This window comes from Nicotiana tomentosiformis, chromosome 3 (genome assembly GCF_000390325.3).
Source record: "Nicotiana tomentosiformis chromosome 3, ASM39032v3, whole genome shotgun sequence".
Lineage (NCBI taxonomy): Eukaryota > Viridiplantae > Streptophyta > Magnoliopsida > Solanales > Solanaceae > Nicotiana > Nicotiana tomentosiformis.
The window spans coordinates 114,356,575-114,382,000 of NC_090814.1; the positions used below are offsets into that span (position 1 = coordinate 114,356,575).

The 25,426-nt window shown below is 42.2% G+C and overlaps 1 protein-coding gene across 1 annotated transcript; it reads left to right on the plus strand.

Annotated features, from left to right (window-relative positions):
• Window positions 1–3,609: 3,609 nt before the first annotated feature.
• Window positions 3,610–4,194, plus strand: LOC138908360 (uncharacterized). The gene has a single exon (XM_070199022.1). It carries the CDS (start codon window positions 3,610–3,612, stop codon window positions 4,192–4,194), a length of 585 nt encoding a protein of 194 aa, XP_070055123.1.
• The last annotated feature ends 21,232 nt before the right edge of the window (window positions 4,195–25,426 follow it).

A 25,426-nucleotide genomic window follows, 5' to 3' on the forward strand; every position in this document is an offset into this window, starting at 1 on the left:
CATGATATTATAACTGTTTCAGGATTTGCAAAGTTATTTAGACTTACAAGCCGAATTCCTTATTCCATGTTTTATCTATGTCTCGTATGTACTGATTTTCATGCCTTACATACTCAGTACATTATTCGTATTGATGTCCTATTTCCCGGGCACTGTGTTTCATGCCTGCAGGTGCAGGTAGGAAAGCTGACGGTCCCCCTTCTTAGGATTCTTGATCAGCGAGATTTGACATGCTCCACTTGATCCGGAGCTGCTTTTGATTTTGGTACGATATGCTTATATACATATATGGGTATGACGTGGCCCAGTTCCGTCCTTGTACTGTTGTATTTCCTATTATATGTTTATAGACAATTATGTATAGTTGGATAGTATGTGGCCTTGTCGACTTCCAGTTTTGGGTATATAGTTGTCTATAGCAGCCTTGCCGGCTCGCCCATTGTATTCCGCATGTATATGTACATATGTCTTTTGGATAGGTTTTCCTCACATACGTTATTCATGATTTTATCTTAAACGCATGCTTAAGGATATTCGACATGTAGAATTCGGGCACCTGTCGCGACCTATCGGTTTGGGTCCTGAAAAAAGTGGTATCAGAGCTAGTTTCTGTCCTAGGGTTGTCTACAGACCGTGTCTAGTAGAGTCTTATTTATGGGTGTGTTGTGCACCACACTTATAGACAGGAGGCTACAGGACATATAGGATGTTATCCTCTCTTCTTATCTTAGATCGTGTGATATAAGAATTCATGTTCTTAATGATATGTTATATTTTTAGCGATGCCTCCAAAGACTTCAACTGCCCAGAATGGAAAGTCCGTGGCTGGTGAGATTACTAGTCGAGTCAAGGCTTGGTCAGAATTTCAGGGCCTCAGGTTCATTCGTATAGGGGTGAGTCAAGTCAGATGAGGCCGCCGTTGCCACGATGTTCTCAATGTGGAAAGCAATATGTCGGGCAGTTCCGTATGGGGTTGGGTGTTTGTTATACTTATGGTTATCCGGGCTACGTTATGAGGGATTGTCTGACGAGAGGTGATGCAAGCATAGCTCAGCCAATAGGATCTATAGCCGGTTCATCATTATCAGTACGCCCCCTGGGCAAGGTTCACAAGCACCAACGAGTCGTGGTAGAGGCAGAGGCGGAGTATCTAGCTCGAGGGGTCCTCAGAACTGCATTTATGTATTAGCAGGACGACAGGATCAAGAATCATCACCCGATGTTGTTACAAGTATATTATCAGTCTTCTCATATGATGTATATTCACTGATTGACCTATGTTCCACCTTATCATATGTTACTCCATTCGTTTCTAGTAAGTTTGGAATAAAACTTGAATTGGTTAAACCTTTTGAGATGTTTACACCTGTTTGGGACTCAGTGATAGCTAAGCGAGTATATAGAGGTTGCATAATAGTAGTTCATAGTCAATCAACCGTAGCGGACCTAATCGAGTTAGATATGGTAGAATTTGATGTATAATAGGTACGGATTAGTTGGCTTCCTGTCATGCCAACGTTGATTGTAGATCAAAGATAGTCCGATTTCAATTTCCAGGGGAGCCTATTTTGGAATGGAAAGGTAATACGGCATCGCCGAGAGGTAAATTTATTTCCTATCTCAAAGCAAGGAAGATGATCAGAAAAGGCTATATTTATCACTTAGTTCGGGTTCGAGATGTGGAAGTAGAGTCACCAACCATTAAGTCTATCCCTGTGGTTAATGAGTTTCCCAATGTTTTTCTCGATGAGCTTCCAGGTCTTCCGCCAGAGCAAGAAATTGAGTTTGCTATTGACCTACTACTAGATACTCATCCAATATCTATTCCTCCCTATAGAATGGCCCCCACAGAGCTAAAAGAGTTGAAGGAACAACTAAAGGACTTGCTTGAAAAAGGCTTTATCAGACCTAGTACATCACCGTGGGGAGCACCGGTGTTATTTGTGAGGAAGAAAGATGGTTCCTTAAGAATGTGTATTGATTATAGACAATTGAATAAGGTGACGATCAAGAATAAGTACCCGCTCCCGATGATTGATGATTTATTTGATCAGTTGCAAGGTGCCAAGTGTTTCTCAAAGATAGACTTGAGGTCCGGGTACCATCAGGTAAGGGTTAAGGAGAAAGATATTCCGAAGGTAGCATTCAGGACCAGATACGGGCACTTTGAGTTTCGTGTTATGTCATTCGGTTTGACCAATGCCCCAGCAGTATTCATGGATTTAGCTCTATTCGTAATTGTATTTATCGACTATATATTGGTGTATTCTCGTTCAGAGGCTGAGCATGCAGATCATTTGCGTAATGTGCTTAGAGTTCTACAAAAAGGGAAGTTGTATGCAGAATTTTCTAAATGTGAATTCTGGTTGAACTCTGTAGCTTTCCTTGGGCATATCATTTTGAGTGAAGGTATCCGGGTTGATACACAAAAGATTGAGGCAGTAAAGACTTGTCCTAGACCCACAACACCGATGGAGGTTCGTAGCTTTCTCGGTTTGGCAGGTTATTACAGGAGATTTGTAGAGGGATTTTCTGCCTTTTCAGTACCTTTGACAAAGTTGACTCAGAAGGGAGCAAAGTTTCAATGGACTGATGCTTGTGAATGGAGTTTTCAATGATTAAAGGACAGATTAACTTCAGCACCGGTTCTAATGCTCCCAAAAGGGACCGATGGTTATGTCATCTATTGTGATGATTTAGGCGTTGGATTGGGTTGTGTGCTGATGCAGCATGGTAAGGTTGTAGCTTATGCTTCTAGACAACTAAGAAAGCACGAGAAGAACTACCCTACCCATGATTTAGAGTTAGCCGCGGTGATTCATGCACTAAAGATGTGGAGGCACTACTTGTATGGCATTCATGTTGATATCTATACGGATCATAAGAGCCTCCAGTATACCTTCAAGCAAAAGGAATTGAATTTACGTCAAAGGAGATGGTTGGAGCTACTTAAAGACTATGACGTTGATATTTTATACCATCCGAGGAAGGCAAACGTAGTAGCCGATGCCCTCAGTCGTAGATCTATGGGTAGCCTGACATATTTACAGCCAGAAAAGAAGGGAATAGCCCATGAGATTCATCACTTAGCTAATCTTGGAGTTCGGTTACTGGACTCAGGTGATATTGGAATTACTATTCAGGATATGGCAACATCCTCTTTAGTAACTGAAGTGAAGGAACGCCAGTACGAGGATCCTGTGTTAATTCATTATAGGGATACCACCCCTCAGAAGGAGAATACACCAGCTTTATATTAAGGAGATAGTACGACTGCATGGTATCCCTATATCTATTATCTCGGATAAAGGAGCTCAGTTTACAGCTAATTTCTAGAGGTCCTTCCAAAAAGGATTGGGGACTCAGGTAAGTCTTAGTACAGAATTTCATCCCAAGACAGATAGACAGACGTAGCGTACTATTCAGACACTTGAGGATATGTTACGAGCTTTTGTGATAGAGTTCAAGCATAGTTGGGATGATCATCTATCGCTTATTGAGTTCGCATATAATAATAGCTACCATTCTAGTATTCAGATGGCTCCATACAAAGCTCTTTACGGATGAAAGTGTAGGTCGCCTATATGGTGGTTCCATGTTGAGGAAACTATGTTGGTAGGACCAGAATTGGTACAGCAGGAAATCGAGAAAATTAAGCTGATACAGGAAAGGCTATTAACAGCTCAAAGGCGTCAGAAGTCTTATGCAGATAATCAGCGGCGAGACTTGGAGTTTCAGGTTGACGATTGGGTATTCCTAAATGTATCACCAATGAAAGGTGTTATGAGGTTCGGAAAGAAAGGAAAACTTAGCCCTCAGTACGTTAGACCATATAGGATCATGCGCAAGGTAGGCCAGGTAGCATATGAGTTAGGCTTGCCTTCAGACTTGGAGTCTGTACATCCAGTCTTTCATGTGTCTATGCTACGTAAATGTATTGGAGATCCTTCCAGAATCGTGTCAGTTGATGATGTTCATGTCACAAAGCAGCTATCATATGAAGAAACTCCCATTGCTATATTAGACAAACATGTTCGGAGAATGAGAACTAAAGACATAGCTTCGGTGAAAGTACTTTGGAGAAACAACAATGTGGAAGAAATGACTTGGGAGGCCGAGGAAGACATAAAGTCTAGATATCCCTACTTATTTCCTCCTCCAGAGAAGGGTCCGACTGAGACATACAAACCTTAAGGTACATGTATGGATTCTTGTGTTAGTTATTGTCATTGGTCGTGTGGGCCATTTTCATTATTGATGATTGTGGTCCTATGTGGCATTAAATTATTGAGTTCTACAGGAAGAGTTGGTAGTAGTATAGTTACAAAGGCGACTCTGCCAAAGTTGTATACATCCCGGGGAGTTAAACATTCGAGGACGAATGTTTCTAAGGGGGGAAGGATGTTACATCTCGCGTTTTCGTACGTAAAAGTTTCGTCTTCAGTTAATCGACATAGACTCGGGGATGAGATTATCCTGAGGTTAACGTATTTATGTTATTTATAACACGCGATAAGTAAGTACCATGAAGGATAAAGGGTACACGAATTAAAGAAAAATGAGTTTCATTGAAGGTTGTCGATTTGGGATAAAATACGGTCCGAGCTATAATACCCGTTATTTATGGACTAGTACCATACAAGATACCATATGACTGTGATAGTACGATGTATAAAGTGTATTAAAAATAAGTAGAATTGTAAGTAATTTGAGATAATTCTTAATTATGTGGGTAATTAGTTAATTATCGGGTAGCGGGATATTACCTAATTAATTAATTGGTTATAGGATAAGATTAAGACCCCTCCCCCACCCCACGCGGTAGCAAGACACTAACCAACAAATGACTCTTGGTCATTTATGATTAGGTGGCAACCTAATATATTAATTTCAAGACACTTAATTTCTAGGATTTTGAATACAAATAACATTTCATTCTCAACCAGTACAATCAGATTCCTACAATTCCTTACACAACACTACAATCAAGAACGTGAGCTTTAGCATATTAGCAACACAATTTCTTACGAATTCCTACAAGTTCCTACAAAGACACTACAACGTGATTTCTTCAACCAACAAGATTTCTTAGCACAGTAGCAACCTGAAATTTTGCGGTTCTAAAGGATTACGGTGCAATGTTTTCCAAGAATATCATACGGATTTTTCCCTACTCCAGGTATGTGAAGGCTATCCCTTCTTTTTTATGGCATGATCAAAATAATACATATGAAATGAGCAAAATACGCAACTTTCATAAATGACTCTATTAATAGAAATACTAGGGGTGTCTATATTCTTGATTCTTCATGTGAATTATTATTATATCTTCTGTTCATGGGTCTCAGAAAAATACGTATTTGATAAAGTTTATCCGAAAGGCATATTGATTTTTATGGCATTACGAGAAATCTTATTAACGTATTTATTATGCATTTATACATGTACATTGACCCATGACCAGATGGCGTTATATACGCATATATTATATGTATATGGGATATGGGAAAAGATTACGGCGTTATATACGCACCACCACCTGATCAGTTGGTATATGCTGATGATTTTGCCCACAGTGGCCGAGATGATATGATGGGATGCCCTCAAAGACTTGATGATTTTATATACACCTATGCCTACGCATGACACGACATTTACACACACGTGCATGATATTATAACTGTTTCAAGATTTGCAAAGTTATTTAGACTTACAGGCGAAATTCCTTATTCCATGTTTTATCTATGTCTCGTATGTACTGATTTTCATGCCTTACATACTCAGTACATTATTCATATTGACGTCCTATTTCCCGGGGCCTGCGTTTCATGCCCGCAGGTGCAGGTAGGCAAGTTGACGGTTCCTCTTCTTAGGATTCTTTATCAGCCAGAGTTGACGTGCTCCACTTGATCCAGAGCTGCTTTTGATTTTGGTACAATATGCTTGTATACATATATGGGTATGACGTGGTCCAGTACCGTCCTTGTACAGTTGTATTTTCTATTAGAGGTTTGTAGACAGTTATGTATAGTTGGATAGTATGTGGCCTTGTCGGCTTCTAGTTTTAGGTATATAGTTGCCTATAGCAGCCTTGCCGGCTCGCCTACTGTATTCTATGTACATATGTCTTTTGGATAGGTTTCCCTCACGTACTCTATTCATGATTATATCTTAAACGCATGCTTAAGGATATTCGACATGTAGAATTCGGGCACCCGTCGCGGCCCATCGGTTTGGGTCGTCACATCCCAAGTCGCTTCCTCAACTGGTTGGCCCCTCCATTTGACGTTTGCCGTAGTAATCTTCTTGGACCTCAACTGGCGAACCTGTTTATCAACAATGGAAACTAGTTCCTTTTCATAACCCAAACTCTTATCTAGCTGAACTGTGCTAAAGTCTAACACGTGTGATAGGTCATCATGATACTTCCGGAGCATAGATACATGGAAACCGGATGAACTCTCGATAGACTGGGAGGTAAAGCAAGCTCGTAAGCAACCTCCCCAACTCGTCTCAACACCTCAAATGGGCCTATAAACCTTGGGCTCAACTTTTCCTTTTTTCCAAATCTCATGATTCCCTTCATCGGCGAAACCTTCAAAAAAACGTTTTCACCACCATAAATGATAAATCACACGCTTTCTGATCCGCGTAACTCTTCTGTCTGGACCGTGCTATACGAAGTCGCTCCTAAATCAACTTTACCTTTTCCAAGGCATCCTTCACCAAATCAGTACCATACAACTTAGCCTCACCAGGCTCAAACCATCCGATGGGCGAACGACATCGTCGACCATATAAAGCCTCAAATGGAGCCATCTTGATGCTGGATTGGTAACCGTTGTTATAAGCAAACTCGGCCAAAGGCAAGAATCGATCCCACTGACCCCCAAAGTCAATCACACATGCCCTGATCATATCTTCCAAAATCTGAACCTTCCGCTCCGACTGCACGTCGGTCTGTGGATGAAAGGTTGTTTCTGAGCTCTACACGGGTCCCCAATTCACTTTGTCAGCTCTCCAGAAATGTGAAGTAAACTGAGGGCCTCTATTTGATATGATGTAAATTGGCACACCGTACAACCGAACAATCTCCTGAATATAAATCTTGGCCAACCTCTCCGAAGTATATGTAGTCACAACCGGAATAAAGTGTGCCTACTTGGTCAACCTATCGACAATGACCCAAACTGCATCAAACTTCCGCAAGGTCCGCGACAACCCCGCTACAAAGTCCACAGTAATGCTTTCCCATTTCCACTCCGGTATAGTCATCTGCTGAAGTAGGACACCTAGCCTCTGGTGCTCATATTTAACTTGCTGGCAATTTAGATACCTAGCTACATACTCAACTATGTCCTTTTTCATTCTTCGCCACCAATAATGCTGCCTCAGGTCACGATACATCTTCATGGAACCTGGATGAATAGAATACCGAGAACTAGAACACCATCTCCGCCTATAGTAATCTCTTTGGCACCACCTCATAGTACCGTCTCTCGAAGAACCATTAAGTGTGGATCATCATACTGGCGAGCCTTGATCTGCTCAAATTGTGAAGACTGGGCCACAACACATGCAAGAACTTGGCTGGGCTCTGAGATATCCAGCCTCACAAGTCTGTTAGCTAAGGACTGAATATCTAAAGCTAATGTCCTCTCCTCGGCTGAAATGAAAGCCAAACTACCCATACACTTTGCCTTTCTACACAAGGCGTCTGCAACCACATTTGCCTTGCCCGGATGATATAAGATAGTAATATCATAATATTTTAGTAACTCAAGCCATCCGTGCTGCCTCAAATTTAGGTCCCTCTGCATGAACAAATGCTGCAAACTGCGATGATCAGTGTAAACTTCACAAGACACCCCATAAAGATAATGCCTCTGAATCTTAAGAGCGTGAACAATTGCAGCTAACTCCAAATCATGTACCAGGTAATTCTTCTCATGGGGTTTCAGCTGACGCGAGGCATATGTAATAACTCACCCCTCCTGCATTAATACACAACCCAAACCAACGCGTGAAGCGTCACAATACACTGTATACATCTTCGAACCGGAAGGCAACACTAACACATGTGCTATAGTCAATGTTGTCTTGAGCTTCTGAAAGCTCACCTTACAATCATCGGACCATCGGAACGGAGCACCCTTCTGGGTTAATTTGATCAAAGGTGCAGCAATTGATGAAAATCCCTCCACGAATTGACGATAATAACCTGCTAAACCTAGAAAACTCCCGATCTCAGTTGCCGAAGTGGGACGATGCCAATTCTGTACTGCCTCGATCATTTTGGGATCAACTTTAATACCTTCGCTCGATACAATATGCCACAAAAATGCTACAGAATCTGGCCAAAACTCACATTTTGAGAACTTAGCATATAGCTTTTGTTCCCGCAGCATCTGAAGCACCACTCTCATATGCTGCTCGTGCTCATCCTTACTGCGCGAGTAGATCAAAATGTCATCAATGAAGAAAATGACAAACGGATTGATATATGGCCTGAACATCATGTTCATCAAATCCAGGGACGTTGTTGGGGCGTTAGTCAAACCGAAGGATATCACAAGAAACTCATAATGATCATATCTAGTCCGGAAAGCGGTCTTCAGAACATTCGAATCCCGAATCTTCAACTGATGGTACCCTGACCTCAAGTCGATCTTAGAGAACACCCTAGCACCCTGCAACTGGTCAAATAGATCATCAATACGCGACAAAGGGTACTTGTTCTTAATAGTGACTTTGTTCAATTGGCGATAATCAATACACATGCGCATAGTACCATCCTTATTTTTTACAAATAATACCGGTGCACCACAAGGCGACACACTCGCTCTGACGAACCCCTTGGCTAGTAATTTCAAGCTATTCTTTCAACTCCTTCAATTCTTTCGGAGCCATGCGATACGGTGGGATAGATATAGGTTGGGTATCTGGAGTCAAGTCAATACAAAAATCAATATCACGATCTGGTGGCATACCTGAAAGATCTGAACGAAATACATTGGAGAACTCTCGAACTACAGGCACTGAATCCATAGACGGAGTTTCTACAGTAGTATCCCGAACATAGGCTATATAAGCCAAAGAACCCTTCTCGGCCATGTGTCGAGCCTTCTGAAAAGAAATAACTCGATTACATGCACTAACAGACGAACCCTTCCACTCCAACCTAGGCAATGCTGGAATAGCCAAGCTAATAGTCTTGGCATGGCAATCTAGGATGGCATGGTACGGAGATAACCAGTCCATGCCCGGGATGATTTCAAAGTTGGTCATCTCAAGCAGCAGAAGATCAGCTCTAGCTTTATAACTACAGAATGTAATAATGCAGGATCGGTAGATCCAATCCACAACAACAGAATCGCACACAGGAGTGGACACATAAACATGAGTACTCAAGGACACTCGAGAAACACCCAGGAAATGAGCAAATAGAGATGACACATATGAATACGTAGATCCTAGATCAAATAATACGGAGGCATCTTTGCCACAAATAGAAATAATACATGTAATCACTGCATCTAAGGCCTTTGCATCTGGTCTGGCCGGAAAAGCATAGAACTGGGCTAGAGCGCCAACTAGCTGGCCTCCGCCTATAGGACGGACCCTACCCACCTGCCCTCAACCTATGGGTGGTCGGACGGCTAGCGGAGAAACTAGTGCGGTAATCATAGGCTACTGACCCTGCTGCACTGGTCTACCCCGAAGCCTGGGGCAGAATCTCCACATGTGACTGAAATCCCCGCACTCGTAACAACTTCTCGGTGCGATAGGCTACTGAGTAGAAGTCTGGCCTTGGTGACCTGCATACCCACTGGAAGAACCTTGAATAGACGGTGGGCGGTAAGAACTCTCTGACATAGCACCGAAATAAGGTCGCACTGGAGCACCCCGAGGAGGCAGTGGTGCTGGATGTGGGGGCCTGCTAGACTTCCCTCTCACGAACTGACCTTGGCCCCCAGATGAAGCAATTCTGAACTCTCCAGAATATCTAAACTGCCTATCTCTCATAACCTTCTCTCGGCTACGCTGACACACACCCTCAATCCTCTGGGCTATCTCCACGACCAACTCATAAGAAGTACCCATCTCAACCTCTTGGGACATAGTGGCTGGAATTCCACTGTGTAAACCTGCAACAAACCTCCGTACTCTCTCTGCATCAGTAGAAAGTATCATAAGTGCATGGCGAGATAACTCAGAGAACCTCGCCTCATAATCGATCACCGATATCTGGCCCTACTGGAGCTGCTCGAACTGAAACTACAACTCTTCCCTCTAGGAGGGTGGAATATACCTATCCAGGAAAATACGAGTGAACCTATCCCATGTCATGGGAGGAGAATCTGCTGGTCTGCCAAGAAGATAAGACTTCCACCACCTACGGGCCCTGACCTCCTGCTGAAAAGTAGCAAAGTCTACCCTATGAGACTCCAATTTCCTCATGTTACGCATTTTGTCCCTGCACCGATCAATGAAGTCCTGGGGATCCTCATGTTGCTCACCCCCAAAGACAGGAGGATGTAGTCTAGTCCATATGTCCAATAATTTTTACGGCTCGGCAGCTGCAGCTGTTCTGGGCTCAGGTGTAGCTGTTGCCACTGGTTGGGCTCCACTCACGGGTAGTGTACCCTGGGTCGGATATATGACAACTGCCTACCCATGAGCCTATGCATTAGGGGTCTGTGCTCCCCAGCCCACCTGAGATGTGGTTGGGTCTGCCAAAAATAAACCGTCCTGAGTCAGTGTCCATGAACCGCAACATACGGCCCATGACCTCTTGGAATCCCGGTGCAGACGTGAAATCCACCAAAGCTGGCTCTTCCACGGTCACCTCGCCCTGTTCCTCAATAATGGGATCCTCTGTTGGACCTACTGGTGGCATAACTGGAACAATTCTGGGACATCCTCGTCCCCTACCATGGGCTGAAGCCCTCCCTCGGCCCCTGCCTCAGCCTCTAACAATTGGGGGTACAACTCTCCCCTGGTCTAGAACCTTATTAAAATGCATTCACACCATCTGTGAGAGAATAAGAGAAAGATATTTAGTACTACATCAATTGCACGATGGAATATGAAGAAAGGTAGTTTCCTAACACCCTATAGCCTCTCGAAGATAAGTACATACGTCTCTGTACTGATCCGCAAGACTCTATTAGGCCTGCTCATAATTTGTGAGACCTACGTGAACCTAGTGCTCTGATACCATGTTGTCACGACCCAATTTTGCCTGTAGGTCGTGATGGAGCCTAACACTACAGCTAGGCAAATCCAACTAGTGATTTAAACACATATTCAACTCTTTAAAAAAATATAACCGAGTAATTAAACTCTTCTTACTTGCAAGAATTAAGACAATATGAAAAGATCTGGTAAATTAAAATAACCAAGAATTGTTTTTAAATCCAAATCATTCTACTAGTATGTGCCAAGACCTGGTATCACAAGTGTATGAGCGTCTAGTAAGTTATACAAGGTTTCTAAATACTATCTGAAATAAATAGACATAATACAAATACAAGGAGAGGCACTAGCTATTGATGACAACTCAGAAAGGCAGCTCACTACTAGGCCTCGGGGTATCGTCGATGCGCTCCATTAGGTCCAACTATAGCACCTGTCTCAGGTCCTGCACAAAAAGTGCAGCAAGTATAGCATGAGTACGTAAACAACGTGTACCCAGTGAGTATCAAGCCTAATCTCGAAGAGGTTGTGACGAGAGGTCGACTTTGACACTCACTAAGGGTCAATAATAATAAATAAAATAAAAATAAAAATATTTAAATCAACATGATTTATAGGATTAACAATAATTTTCTTTAACCAGCAGAAATATTTAAATTCCTTCAAATGCGATAATTTTCAATTTATTAATTAACTTCACAAGCTGCAATAAATAGCAAAGTATAGTGTAATTATTATTATTAGGCACGGTATCTGCCGAGGCCGTTCGACCCGATCTAGAGTGTCATGTACACTGCCGAGGGACGTGCAGCGTGATCCATAGATGCATCTATACTGCCGAGTCGTTCGGGTCGCTCTACAAGAAAGGAGGGCATTTTATTATATACCTCCGGAATGAGAATATATATATATATATATATATATATATATATATATATATATATATATATATATATATATATATATATATTAAGATTTAGACACCAGGATATACAGTTTATAGCAACAGTAAAATATTTTGAGAAAAAAATTCAAGTATGTGAAATTTCAGTCTTTTACTATTTTCCCTAACAATTCACAATATAGTTCCAATACTTTAATTAAATAAGGGATACAATTAACACACGTAATTCATGATTTGAGTCCTAAACTACCCGGACTTTAGCATAAATAGTAGCTACGCACGGACTCTCGTCACCTCGTGTATACGTAGCCCCCACAATTAGCAACAATTATTAATTTAAATCACATATGGGGTAAATTCCCCCTTACAAGGTTAGACAAGAGACTTATCTTGTCTCAAAGTTCACTTCTCGATCAAAATGTAGCGTAAAAACCTCAATTTGATTCCGAAAAAACCGAAACTATCCAAAAGTAATATAAAATAATTAATACATGTTCAATAATTTGAAATTAGACTATTAAATAAATTACCCTATCCGAAATGATAAAATTGCAAAAATTCACCCTGGGTCCACGTGCTCGAATTCCGAAAATCATCAGAGGAAAACGTTACCCATAGTCTTAAGAACTCGAATATACAATTTCCATCCAATTCCATAACCATTTTCGTGGTTAAAATCTCATTTTAATAAAAATCTAGGTTTTTCATCAAAACCCTTAATTTCCAAGATTTACAGGTTATAATCTACCCACAATCTATGTATTTAACTCAAAGTGTGTAGCATTAACTTACCTTCAAATTACTAGTTGAAATCCCCTCTCAAAAGCTCTGAAATCGCCCAAACATGGAGGAAATACGGGCTAACAATACGCAACTCCGGACTTAAATGAAGGATCTGCCTTCTGCAATTTTTGCACCTGTTCTGCGGACAATTCCTCGCAGGTGCGAGATTCCCCCACTTGGCCCGACTCTGCACTTGCGGACAAGGAGCCGCTTCTGTGCATCCGCAGGTGTGCCCAATCGTCCGCATCTGCGCCTTTCCTCAATTTTGTGATCCTCCCATTCGCACTTGCGCCTTCGCAGGTATGGTTCCTGGCTTGCTTCTGCGGTGCCCAACGAGACCTCCTCTTCTTTGCATATGCGACTCATGGCTCCCACCTGCGAGCTCGCACTTGCGGCTACCCATGTGCAGGTGCGATTGTAGCAGTAGCTGGAAGCTTCAGCTGCTGCTCCAACTTCCAAAAATTGGTCCGAGCCTCGTCCAGTTAACACCCGAGGCCCGGGCCCCGGGCCCCCGCCCGAACATACCAGCAAGTTTGAAATCATAAAACGGACTCGCTCGAATCCTCGGAATGTGTAAAATAACATCAAAACTAAGAATAATACCTCAAACTAAATTGATTCAACTTAAACTTTTCAAATTCTTCAAACTTGCTCCGAAAGCGCCGAAATATACTTATACTACTCGGAATGACACCAAAATTTGCGTGCAAGTCTTAAATCACCATACGGAGCTATTCCTAGAATCATAATTCCAAACGGATTTAAATTACTCCAAAACCTACTCCAAACCAAAATTTAAGGTACCTTAGACCCTTAAATAGTTGATTTTCACTATTAAGCGCCGAAACGCTCCCGGATTGTCCAAAACCCGATTCGAACATACGCCTAAGTCCAAAATAATCGTACGAACCTATTGGAACCGTCAAATCCTGATTCTGGGGTCGTTTTCTAAAAATGTTGACCGAAGTCAAACTTGGCCTTTTAAAGCCAAATTAAAGAACTAAGTGTTTCGATTTCAACCCAAGCACTTCTAAATTTTGAACCAAGCATCCCCGCAAGTCATAAATTAATAGAAGCACATACGAGGAGTTTTATTTAGGGGAACAAGGTACTAAAAGTCAAAATGATCGGTTGGGTCATTACACACCCCATATATAAGGTACACTAGACATTGGTGGTGCATAATAGGGATCATAGGGCCTACGAATGGCCAGAGTACAGCTTGCGACTGGAAGTGCTTAACGAACAGGACGACTCCCATAACCCCAACACTAACGAGTTGTAGCTCGGGCATGAGAATTGTTATACTTGCCAGAATATCGAGGTCTCTTAGCTTCTCTCTCTTCTCTATCCCGAATCTGCACACCCTCCAATCACATAGCAATTGACACCACCTGCTGGTATGCGATGTCCATCTCCAACTCTCGATCTATACTAAATCTGATACTAGGGTGGAGCCCCTCAATAAATCGGCAAACCTGCTCTCGAACAGTAGAAACTAAGGCTGGTGCAATCCTAGCCAAATCATTGAATCAGATCGTATACTCTGACATGGTCATAGAACCCTGGCGCAACTGCTCAAACTTTGCGCGCCATGCATCTCTAAGACTCTAAGGAACATACTCCCTCAAGAACATATCTGAAAATTAAGTCCAAGTGAGTGAAGCTGCCTCAGCCAGACTATCCAACTAGTATGCCCGCCACCACTGGTAGGTCGCTCCTCTAAGCTAGAATGTCGTTAAAGAAACTCCACTAGAATCCACAATGCTCATAGTACGGAGGATACAATGACATTCCTCAAGAAATCCTTGAGCATCTTATAAAGCTAAACCGCTGAAAGTGGGAGGGTAGTACATTTTGTATCTCTCGAGTCTAAGCCTCTCCCTATCTGAAACTACTACCCTAACCTTAGGCCGAACTTGGATAACTATCTGCACTAGTATAACCTCTGGGGCATGGTCAACCTGGGCACGTGGCTCCGGGGTACGGACGGTGGGAGTCTGTGCTCCTCCCCCTACCTGAAATGTGGTAGGAGCAAGTGGAATCAACCCTGCCTAAGCTAGAGTGCCAAACATGCGCAAAAACTGGGCAAGAGTCTGCTGAAGTGCAGGGGTAATAACAAGCGTCTTAGGTGCATGCTCTCCAACTGGAGCTACTGGTGGCTCTGCTGCAGCAACTCGTGCAAGTGCTCTAGCTACACTACGTGGTCTTCCTCAGCCTCTAGCTTGGCTTCTACCCCGGCCCTGGCCTCTTACAGCTCCAACAGGGGGTGTGGGTGTCTGATCATCGGGTTGTGTGTGTCCTCACCATCTGTGAGAGAATATAAAGACAAGAGTTTAGAATTTCGAAGTCAACAAATGCGCACGATAAGGAATCAAAGAAGTGAACATTTTCCTAACAGTTCCATAGCCTCCCGAAGATAAGTACAGACGTCTCCGTACCGATCCGCGAGACTCTACTAAACCTGCTTATGACTCATAACATCTATGAGCCTACGGCTCTGATACCAATTTGTCACGACTCCAATTCACCCTCCATAGGATGTCGTGATGTACCTAGTCTCTAATACTAGGTAAGCCTAACAAATTGTGGAATAACATAATAAGAGCCTGAAACTCAAACCTCAATAGTTGTAATATGTCAAAGAACTACAATCTCCCAAAACACGGTAGAAACAAGTCACAAGCTTCTAAGAGAAATACCAAATGTCTTTATACATTAGAGTCTACTAAAATAAGAAAACAACATGATAATGGTATAGGGGTACTCCGAGGTTTGCGGACGCTGGCAGATGTACCTTGAAGTCTCCATATACAGGTAGCTCACTGATATCTAGGCTGGTAAGCGGTACCTGGATCTGCCCAAAATGATGTGTAGAAGAGTACCATGAGTACACCACAACGGTACCCAGTAAGTGCCAGGCCTAACCTCGGTAGAGTAGTGACGAGGTTAGGTCAAGACCCACTGGTAATAATAGAAAAATAAGACATAGGATATAATAATATAATGAAATTATTGAGGAGTGAACAACACAACAAATAGAGGTAAGCAACAGGGGCGCTCCTGAGGTACCACCTTGTAGTCCCAATAGTAAATATGCAGTGTAGGGGAATCTCCCGAGGAACCGCCTAGTAGTCCCAAAGTAAATATGCAGTACAGGGGGATCTCCCGAGGAACCGCCTCGTTGTCCCAAAGTAAATATTCAGTACAAAGTGATCTCCCGAGGAACTGCCTCGTAGTCCCAAAATACATATGCAGTGCAGGGGGATCTCCCGAGGAACCGCCTCGTAGTCCCAAAATAAATATGCAATAGGTATTCGGAAGAACAACAAATTTTCAGCAAGAAATCTTATAGTTAAAGATTTAAATCAAATCAAGGAAGCAGGTAATTTAGCTAAGCATGTTGAACATATTGCAAGTAAGAGTTAAGGCACGTAGACATGTCATACTAGGCTAAACATGATCACTACATATATTAAAGCAACTAAGCTAAAGAATTTAAAAGAAGACTACTCAGCAACAACCGATATTTCCAAATTTAGCTTGTGTATGCACTTGTCACCTCGCGTACACGGCGCTCACATATCACAAAATGTTACAACAATATCAAATACTAAGAGGATTCCCCCACACAGTGCTAGACAAGCCACTTACCTCGAATCAAGCTCAATCAGTCAAGTAATATGCCTTTCCCTTGATTTTTCGACTCTGATCGGCTCGAATCTTGTCATATTTAATTTGATTCAGTCAATACAAATTATTGGAATAAAATCCATATGAAAATACAAAATTTCCAACAAAAATGCGATATTTAACTCAAAAATCGCCCGTGGGGCCCACATCTCGGAACCCGACAAAGGTTACAAAATATGAGAGCCCATTTAACCACGAGTCCAACCATACAAATTTTACCAAATTTTGACATCAATTCGACCTCCAAATCATCAAATCTTATTTCCAAATCCCTAAGTCCAAATTCCCGATTTACACCTCAAAAACACGTAATCTATTTGGAGTAATCGATGATAGTTCAATATTATTGACTACAAATTGTCACAAGTGACTTACCTCAAGAATTCCCATGAAAACCTCGCTCAGAAATCGCCCAACCCGATCTTGAAATGCCCAAAAATGGCAAAAGCTCGGAACCCCTCTGTTTTTGTATTGTCCATGGGTTTTCGATTTTGCGAAATGTTTAACTGCACCTGCGGTCTTGTAGAGCAGATGCGAGAATTCCTTCGTTTCCGCGACTTCATCACTTCAGCAGACAGGTAGTCCGCTTTTACGAAGTCTCAATTGCGATGTTTTTTTCGCTTCTACAAAACCATCTCCCCTTCCCCTTTTCTGCTTCTGTGTGCATAGGTTCGCACCTGAGACCTCGCAGGTGCGGAAATTTTTTCGCACCTGCGAGAAAACCAGAAGCAAAATTTTCACCAGTGGTTTTAGGTACGAATTTTATCCGTTAGCCATCCGAAACTCACTCGAGACCCTTGTGACCTTAACCAAAAATACCAATAGGTCCTGAAACATCATATGAGCTTAATTGAGGCCTCATATCACATCAAACAATGTTAAAAAAACGAATCACACCCCATTTCAATCTTAATTAAACTTAAGCATTTTCAACTTTTACATGCGATGCCGAAACCTATCAAATCAAATCTGATTGACCATAAATTTTGCACACAAGTCATAAATGACATAACATACTTATTCAAATTTTCAGAATCGGATTCTGACCCCGATATCAAAAAGTCAACTCCCTTGTCAAACTTCCAAATTTAAGTTTCTAGTTTTGCATGTCAAGCCTGATTTTACTATGGACCACCAAATAATTTTTCGGATATGCTCCGAAGTCCAAAATCACCATACAGAGCTATTGGAATCATCAAAATTCTATTCCGAGGTCATTTACACATAAGTCAACATACGGTCAACATTTTTAACTTAAGTTTCCATCTTGGAGACTAAGTGTCTCAATTCATTTCAAAATCCCTCCAGACCCAAATTGACTACCCCGACAAGTCGCATAATAGCTATAAAGTACAGAATGAACAGTAAATGGGGGAATGGGGCTACAACTCTCAAAATGACAGGCGGGGTCGTTTCATCCTCCCTCTCTTAAACAAACGTTCATCCTCGAACGAGTTTAGAATTATACCTGGAGTGGTGAAAGGATGGGGATAACAACTGCATATATCATGCTCGGTCTCACAAGTTTCCTCCTCGACCGGATGACCCCTCTACTGTACTTTTGCTGAAGCAATACTCTTCAATCTCAACTTTCTAACCCGTCTGTCCAAAATAGCCATTGGTTCCTCAACATAAGATAGATCCTTGTCCAACTGGACTGAGCTGAAGTCTAACATATGAGATAGATCGCCGTGATACTTTTGGAGCATGGAAACATAGAACACTAGATAACCTGCAGCTAGATTAGGTGGTAGTGCAAGTCTGTAAGCCACCTCTCCAACTCTCTCAAGGATCTCAAAAGGCCCAATATACCTAGGGCTCAGTTTTTCCTTCTTCCCAAATCTCATAACACCCTTCATGGGCAAAACACAGAGCAAGACCCGCTCCCCAACAATGAATGCAACATCACGAACCTTCCGATACGCATAACTTTTTTGTCTAGATTGAGTTGTACGAAGTTGATCTTGAATCAATTTAACCTTTTCCAAAGCATCTTGAACTATGTCCGTACCTAATAGCCTAGCTTCACCCGGCTCATACCAACCCACTGGAGACCGGCACCACCTACCATATAAGGCCTCATACGGTGCCATCTAAATGCTCGACTAATAGCTGTTGTTGTAAGAAAACTCTGAAAGTGGCAAGAACTTATCCCAAACACCCCCAAAATCTATCACACACGCACAAAGCATAACCTCCAATATCTGAATAGTGCGCTCGAACTGTCCGTCCATATGAGGGTGAAATGATGTACTCAACTCTACCCGAGTAACCAACTCATGCTGTATGGCCCTCCAGAACCGTGATGTAAACTGTGTACCCCGATCAAAGATAATAGATACCGGTACGCCATGAAGCCTGATAGTCTCGCGAATATAAATCTGAGCCAGCTGCTTCGAAGAGTAAGTAGTAACTACATGAATAAAATGAGATGACTTGGTCAATCTATCCATAATTACCCAAACTGCATCGAACATCCTCTAAGTCCGTGCGAGCCCAACAACGAAATCCATAGTGATCCGCTCCATTTCCATTCTAGAATCTCTAACTTCTAAAGCAATCCACCCAGTCGATGATGCTAAAACTTCACCTGCTGGTAATTTAGGCACCGAGCTACATATTCCACTATGTCTTTCTTCATCCGCCTCTACCAGTAGTGTTGTCTCAGGTCTTGATGAATGGAGCGCCGCGAACTTTGAGCCTCATAGAGAATCAACTCATGCAAACCATCTACATTGGTCACACATAGACTGCCTTGCATCCGTAATACATCGTCATCTCCAATAGTGACTTCCTTGGAATCACCGTGCTGAACTGTATCGTTAAGGACAAGCAGATGGGGGTCATCATACTGGCGTTCTCTGATATGATCATAAAGAAAAGACTGAGAAACCACACAAGCCAATACTCGACTCAGCTCAAAAATATCCAATCTGACAAATAGGTTGGCCAATGCCTGAACATCCAAGGATAAAGGCCTCTCTGTTACTGGAAAGTATGTTAAGCTACCCAAACACTCTGCCTTACGACTCAAGGCATCGGCCGCCACATTGGCCTTTCCGAGATGATAAAGAATGGTGATATCATAATCCTTAAGAAACTCCAACCATCTCCGCTAATGCAAATTAATATCCTTTTGTTTAAACAGATGCTATAGACTCAGGTGATCGGCATAAACCTCACAATGGACATCGTACAAATAATGCTGCCAAATCTTTAAGGCATGGACAATAGCTGTTAACTCAAGGTTATGTACTAGATAATTCTTCTCATATACCTTTAACTATCTAGACACATATGCAATCATCCTACTGTCTTGCATCAACACTGCGTTGAGACCAATACGTGACGCATCACAATACATAATATATGATCCTGAACCTATAGGCAACACCAATACTTGGGCTGCAGTCAAAGCTGTCTTGAGCTTTGAAGGCTCTCCACACATTCTTCTATCCACTTGAACGGAGAACCCTTCTGGGTCAATTTATTCATATGTCACGCCCCGAACCTAGGAGCGAGACAAGCACCCGGTGCCTCACCTAACCTGGCGTACCAAATTGCGACTAAGGGACTCTGAATACATAATGTCATACTTTGGCCATGGGGCCACCTTGCAAGACAATTTGCGAAGCAAAATATAAAACTGAATGGAAACTAGCGCTAACTAAACATCAATATAAAGCTAGGCTGAAAAGGCCGTCATAGCTAGTACAGCTGACAAACCACCAAATTATACATACCAGGCCTACAAACCCAACATACTGCACTAACCAACAGGATATGTCTACAAGCCTCTACTGATAGATGTACTATGATCGGAACAGGGCCCCGACCTACCCATAACATATATATAGATATACATAAGATGTACATAAAACTCTAGACCTGGCAACTCCGAAAGACGTGGAGCTTACCGATCAGGCTCAACTCGGGAAACACCTATTGAGGAGATCTACTCGTCTGTCTATCTGAACCTGCATGCATGAAATGCAGCGTCCCGGAAAAAGGGACGTCAGTACGAAATAATGTACCGAGTATGTAAGGCAATAACATAACTGAAAATCGAAACTGAACTGATAATATAATAACTGGAAGTAACTGGGAGTCAAAGATGATCTGGAGATATACTTACCTGCTGATAGTGACTAAACTCCTTCAATATAGTAAGTAAAATAAATGTCCGGCCCTATAAGGCTCGGTACGTGTAAATGCTCGGCCGTAGTAGGCTCGCTCATAGGCGCTCGGCCATACTGGGCTCTGTATCTCGGCCATCCTGGGCTCGCTCATAGGCGCTCGGCCACAGTAGGCTCGGTATATATAACTTACCATCTGATCAGAGGTTGCCCAATAGGGGCCTGCCCACCGATTATAGCTCGATGGTGGTGAAAATAGTATAATACTGTATATATATATATATATATATATATATATATATGTATATATATATGTATATATATATAGACCCTCTGCTCTCTTGACTGAATAAAGACAAAACTAAACTGAATATGAAGTCCCGATAAGGAATAATATTGTAACTTATGAGACTAGAATAATGTGAATAAATTCATGAATACGAACTTCTCTTTATGTCTCATTATTAACACATGTAGCTACGAGATCATGCCAAAATGAAGGAAGGGCTTAGCCTTAACATACCTTATCACAATCTTTCCAATCACCAAGTTGAACTCACCTCTTTGCACCTTAATCTACAAGAACGATAATAATACTATCGTTAAGTTACGAAAGGTACAACTATCGCACAACGAACGACAAACTTATTTTGTATTAAAACGGGCAGCATCTCCCCTATAATCCTTACTTCCTCCAAATTCAAGATAACACCAACAATACAAGAACAGAACAATAACAACATATATACATCATTTTCCAGCCCTATATACACCATCAAATACTACAAAACAGCCCAACACACCCCAATCTCTTCGTACACAAAACGACCACCGTAGTAGTGTCAAACGACCCGAAAATGTTATGACGAACGACCAGCCAACCACCCTACATTTATATGGTGTTTATAAACCCCCTTCCTCCTCCAAAACTTCACAAAATAGTAGTAAAACACGCAGCCCAACAGCAACACAAAACAGTCCACAAAACAGTCCGCTACAAGTGAATAACTCGAACTCACGGCTTCCGATCACCGTCCCGTGAGTTCTTACAAGTATAGAACGACTTACCATGAATTTACAGAAGAAAAATTGGATGAAAGAGAGCAGTAAACTCACCTTATTTGTTGGATAACTCAGCTCTTATCTTGGTTCTTCAAACTCTAGGTTTTACCTCCAATTGGAACTTGAAAGGGAGAGAAAATCAATTAGGGTTTGTGGGAAATTTTTGGGAGGATTCTTTGCAGAGCTTATGTCTGGTTATTATGCTCTATTTTAAGTCTAATATATGAAGAAAATAGGCCCTTAAAAGGCCTCTTTGGACGACCCGAAATGGCCCATTTTTGGGTTTTCATTCAAGCAAGTAGGTGACACACCTACTTGTCACATAGCAGCTTGCGCAGTATCGCAAAAATACCCATATCTCACTACTCCGATGTCTTATTGACAAACGGTTTAATTCATTGGAAAATAGACTCATATATCTTTAATTTGATGGGTGTAACACCCCATAACTCTAAGTATATTGGGAGAAAATTGCAGTTACATTTGACCCAAAATTTCAGTAAAACTTATGAGTGTAACTTGTGATGACTTTCATCGACTTTTGTTCCACAACTCGCTTGACATTAAAACATAATACACGGATGTCATACGACTAATATAAATCATAACATAATCTCCTTATCATGTTAATCACCCTAGTCTCACCCCAAAGGTACATGTTATAACATTCCCAACTTGTCGACTTTCGACGAAACATTGTTTTATTTAATTGCTTTAGCTTCTGAACTGTCCAACCCTCTTTGTACTTATTGTTCATGATCTTCAATATTTGTAACCTCAGAGGTAACATGATTAACTTACTTTATATACTTTTAAATATTATCTCATTTTTGGTCCTACATTAGTTTGCTTACGACGCATTTTAACGTACAAAAATATAGGGTGTAACATCACTCCCCCCTTGGGAACATTCGTCCTCGAATGTTTACTCTTGGAGACTTTGGAAACTTTTTCCAGAGTATCCTTCGTACACTAGGTTAAAACCAACCTGCACGTAGCCAGAAACATACTATGCATGCCACACATGGCCAATCTTTATAAATAGCAGCAATTTGCCTCACCGACCGTAAATCATAAATATTGAAAGTGAAAAATAAAAGCTTACCTGATGACCTGCTAGCCTACATAGAGCTATGTTGTAGCGTCCCATCTCGAACCATATCTTCAGTTTGAAATAGGTGGGGGTATTTAGACTTCATTTCTTCCTCCGATTCCCACGTCATCTCTTCTACATTCTTGCTCCTCCATAAAACCTTTACGGAAGCTACCTCCTTATTTCGTAGATTGCGGATTTGTCGGTCTAGGATGGCAACTGGAATTTCCTCGTATGACAAGTCCTCTATAATCTGTACATCATCCGTGGGCACCACTCGGGTAGGATCGCCAATGCACTTCCGTAGCATAGATACGTGAAAAACCAGATGGACAGACTCCAATTCTGAGGGCAACTCTAACTCATAAGCTACTTGGCCCACTCTCCGAATGATCCTATAAGGCCCAATATACCGTGGGCTAAGCTTGCCTTTCTTGCCAAACCTCATCACGCCCTTCATAGGTGATACCTTTAAGAATACCCAGTCATTAATCCTGAACTCTAAGTCTCGTCGCCGCACGTCAGAATATGACTTTTGACGACTCTGAGCTGTCAACAGTCGCTCCCGGATAAGCTTTACTTTCTCTATGGCCTGTTGAACCAGGTCTGGCCCATATAACCCAGATTCCCCAACATCAAACCACCCTATAGGAGATCTGCACTTACGCCCATACAAAGCCTCGTACGGAGCCATCTGAATACTGGAGTGGTAACTGTTATTATATGCAAACTCGATAAGAGGTAGATGTTCATCCCAACTTCTTTTAAAATCCAACACACATACTCGTAACATATCCTCGAGCGTCTGAATTGTGCGCTCGGCTTGTCCATCAGTCTGTGGATGAAAAGCTGTGCTGAGATTCACCTGAGTCCCTAGACCTCTCTGAAATGACCTCCAAAAATTTGCTGTAAACTGAGCCCCACGGTCAGATATAATAGAAACTGGTACTCCGTGTAGCCGCACTATCTCCTTAATATATAACTTTGCATAATCTTCTGCTGTATATGTAGATCTGACCGGTAGGAAGTGAGCTGATTTCGTGAGCCTATCGACTATCACCCATATGGAATCGAACTTACGATTAGAACGAGGTAAACCCGTGATAAAGTCCATGTTTATCGCCTCCCATTTCCATGTCGGGATCTCTATAGTCTGCATTAGCCCTCCAGGCTTCTGGTGCTCTACCTTCACTTGCTGGCAACTAGTACATTGGGCGACAAACTCAGCAATGTTCTTCTTCATATCATTCCACCAGTACACATCCTTAATGTCATGATACATCTTCGTCGACCCAGGATGGATGGAATACCATGAATAATGTGCCTCTGACATAATCCTGTCTCGTAGCCCTGCTACATCTGGAACACACAAACGACCCCTATATCTGAGAACCCCATCTCCCTTTAGCTCTAACAGTGGCTTCTTCTGCTGCGGAACTCGCTCTCTCAGCTCGACCAACTCTGGGTCCTCGTACTGCCTTTCCTTGACTTCCGCTATGAGGGATGATTTTGTAGTGTTTTGGAGTACAACTCCACCATCCTCAGAATCTACTAACCGAACCCCCAACGAAGACAATTGATGAATCTCTCTAGCTAATTGTCTTTTCTTGGGCTCTACATGTGCTAAGCTACCCATAGATCGGCGACTTAAGGCATCTGCTACAACATTAGCTTTCCCTGGATAGTAGAGAATGTTAACATCGTAATCTTTCAATAACTCAAGCCATCGCCTCTGTCGCAAATTCAACTCTTTCTGCTTGAAGATATATTGTAGGCTTTTATGATCAGTAAATACATCAACATGAACACCATATAAATAATGCCGCCATATCTTAAGTGCATGGACAACCGTAGCTAACTCGAGGTCGTGGGTCGGATAATTCCTCTCGTGCTTCCTCAACTGCCTTGAAGCATACGCAATTACCTTCCCATGTTGCATCAGGACACATCCTAACCCGACACCTGATGCATCACAATACACGGCATAACCCTCTAGACCCTCTGGAAGTGTTAGAACTGGAGCTGAGGTCAACCTGTTCTTAAGCTCTTGGAAACTCCGCTCACAAGCCTCTGTCCATTGAAACTTAGTTTCTTTCTGTGTCAACTTCGTCAATGGTGCCGAAAGGGAAGAAAAACCCTCTACGAACCTCCGATAGTATCCTGCTAAGCCTAGAAAGCTACGAACCTCTGTCGGAGTGGTAGGTCTAGGCCAAGATTTCACGGCCTCAATCTTCTGAGTGTCCACCTTTATCCCTTCATCTGATACAATATGCCCCAAGAATGCTACAGACTTCAACCAGAACTCACATTTAGAAAACTTAGCATACAACTTACGATCACGGAGGGTTTGGAGTACCGCTCGTAGGTGGTCCGCATGCTCATCCTCTGAACGGGAATAAACCAGAATATCATCAATAAATACTATCACGAACAGATCTAAAAATGGCCGGAATAGGCTATTCATCAAGTCCATAAATACAGCGGGTGCATTAGTCAACCCGAAGGACATGACAAGGAACTCGAAGTGGCCATATCGGGTCCTGAAGGCTGTCTTCG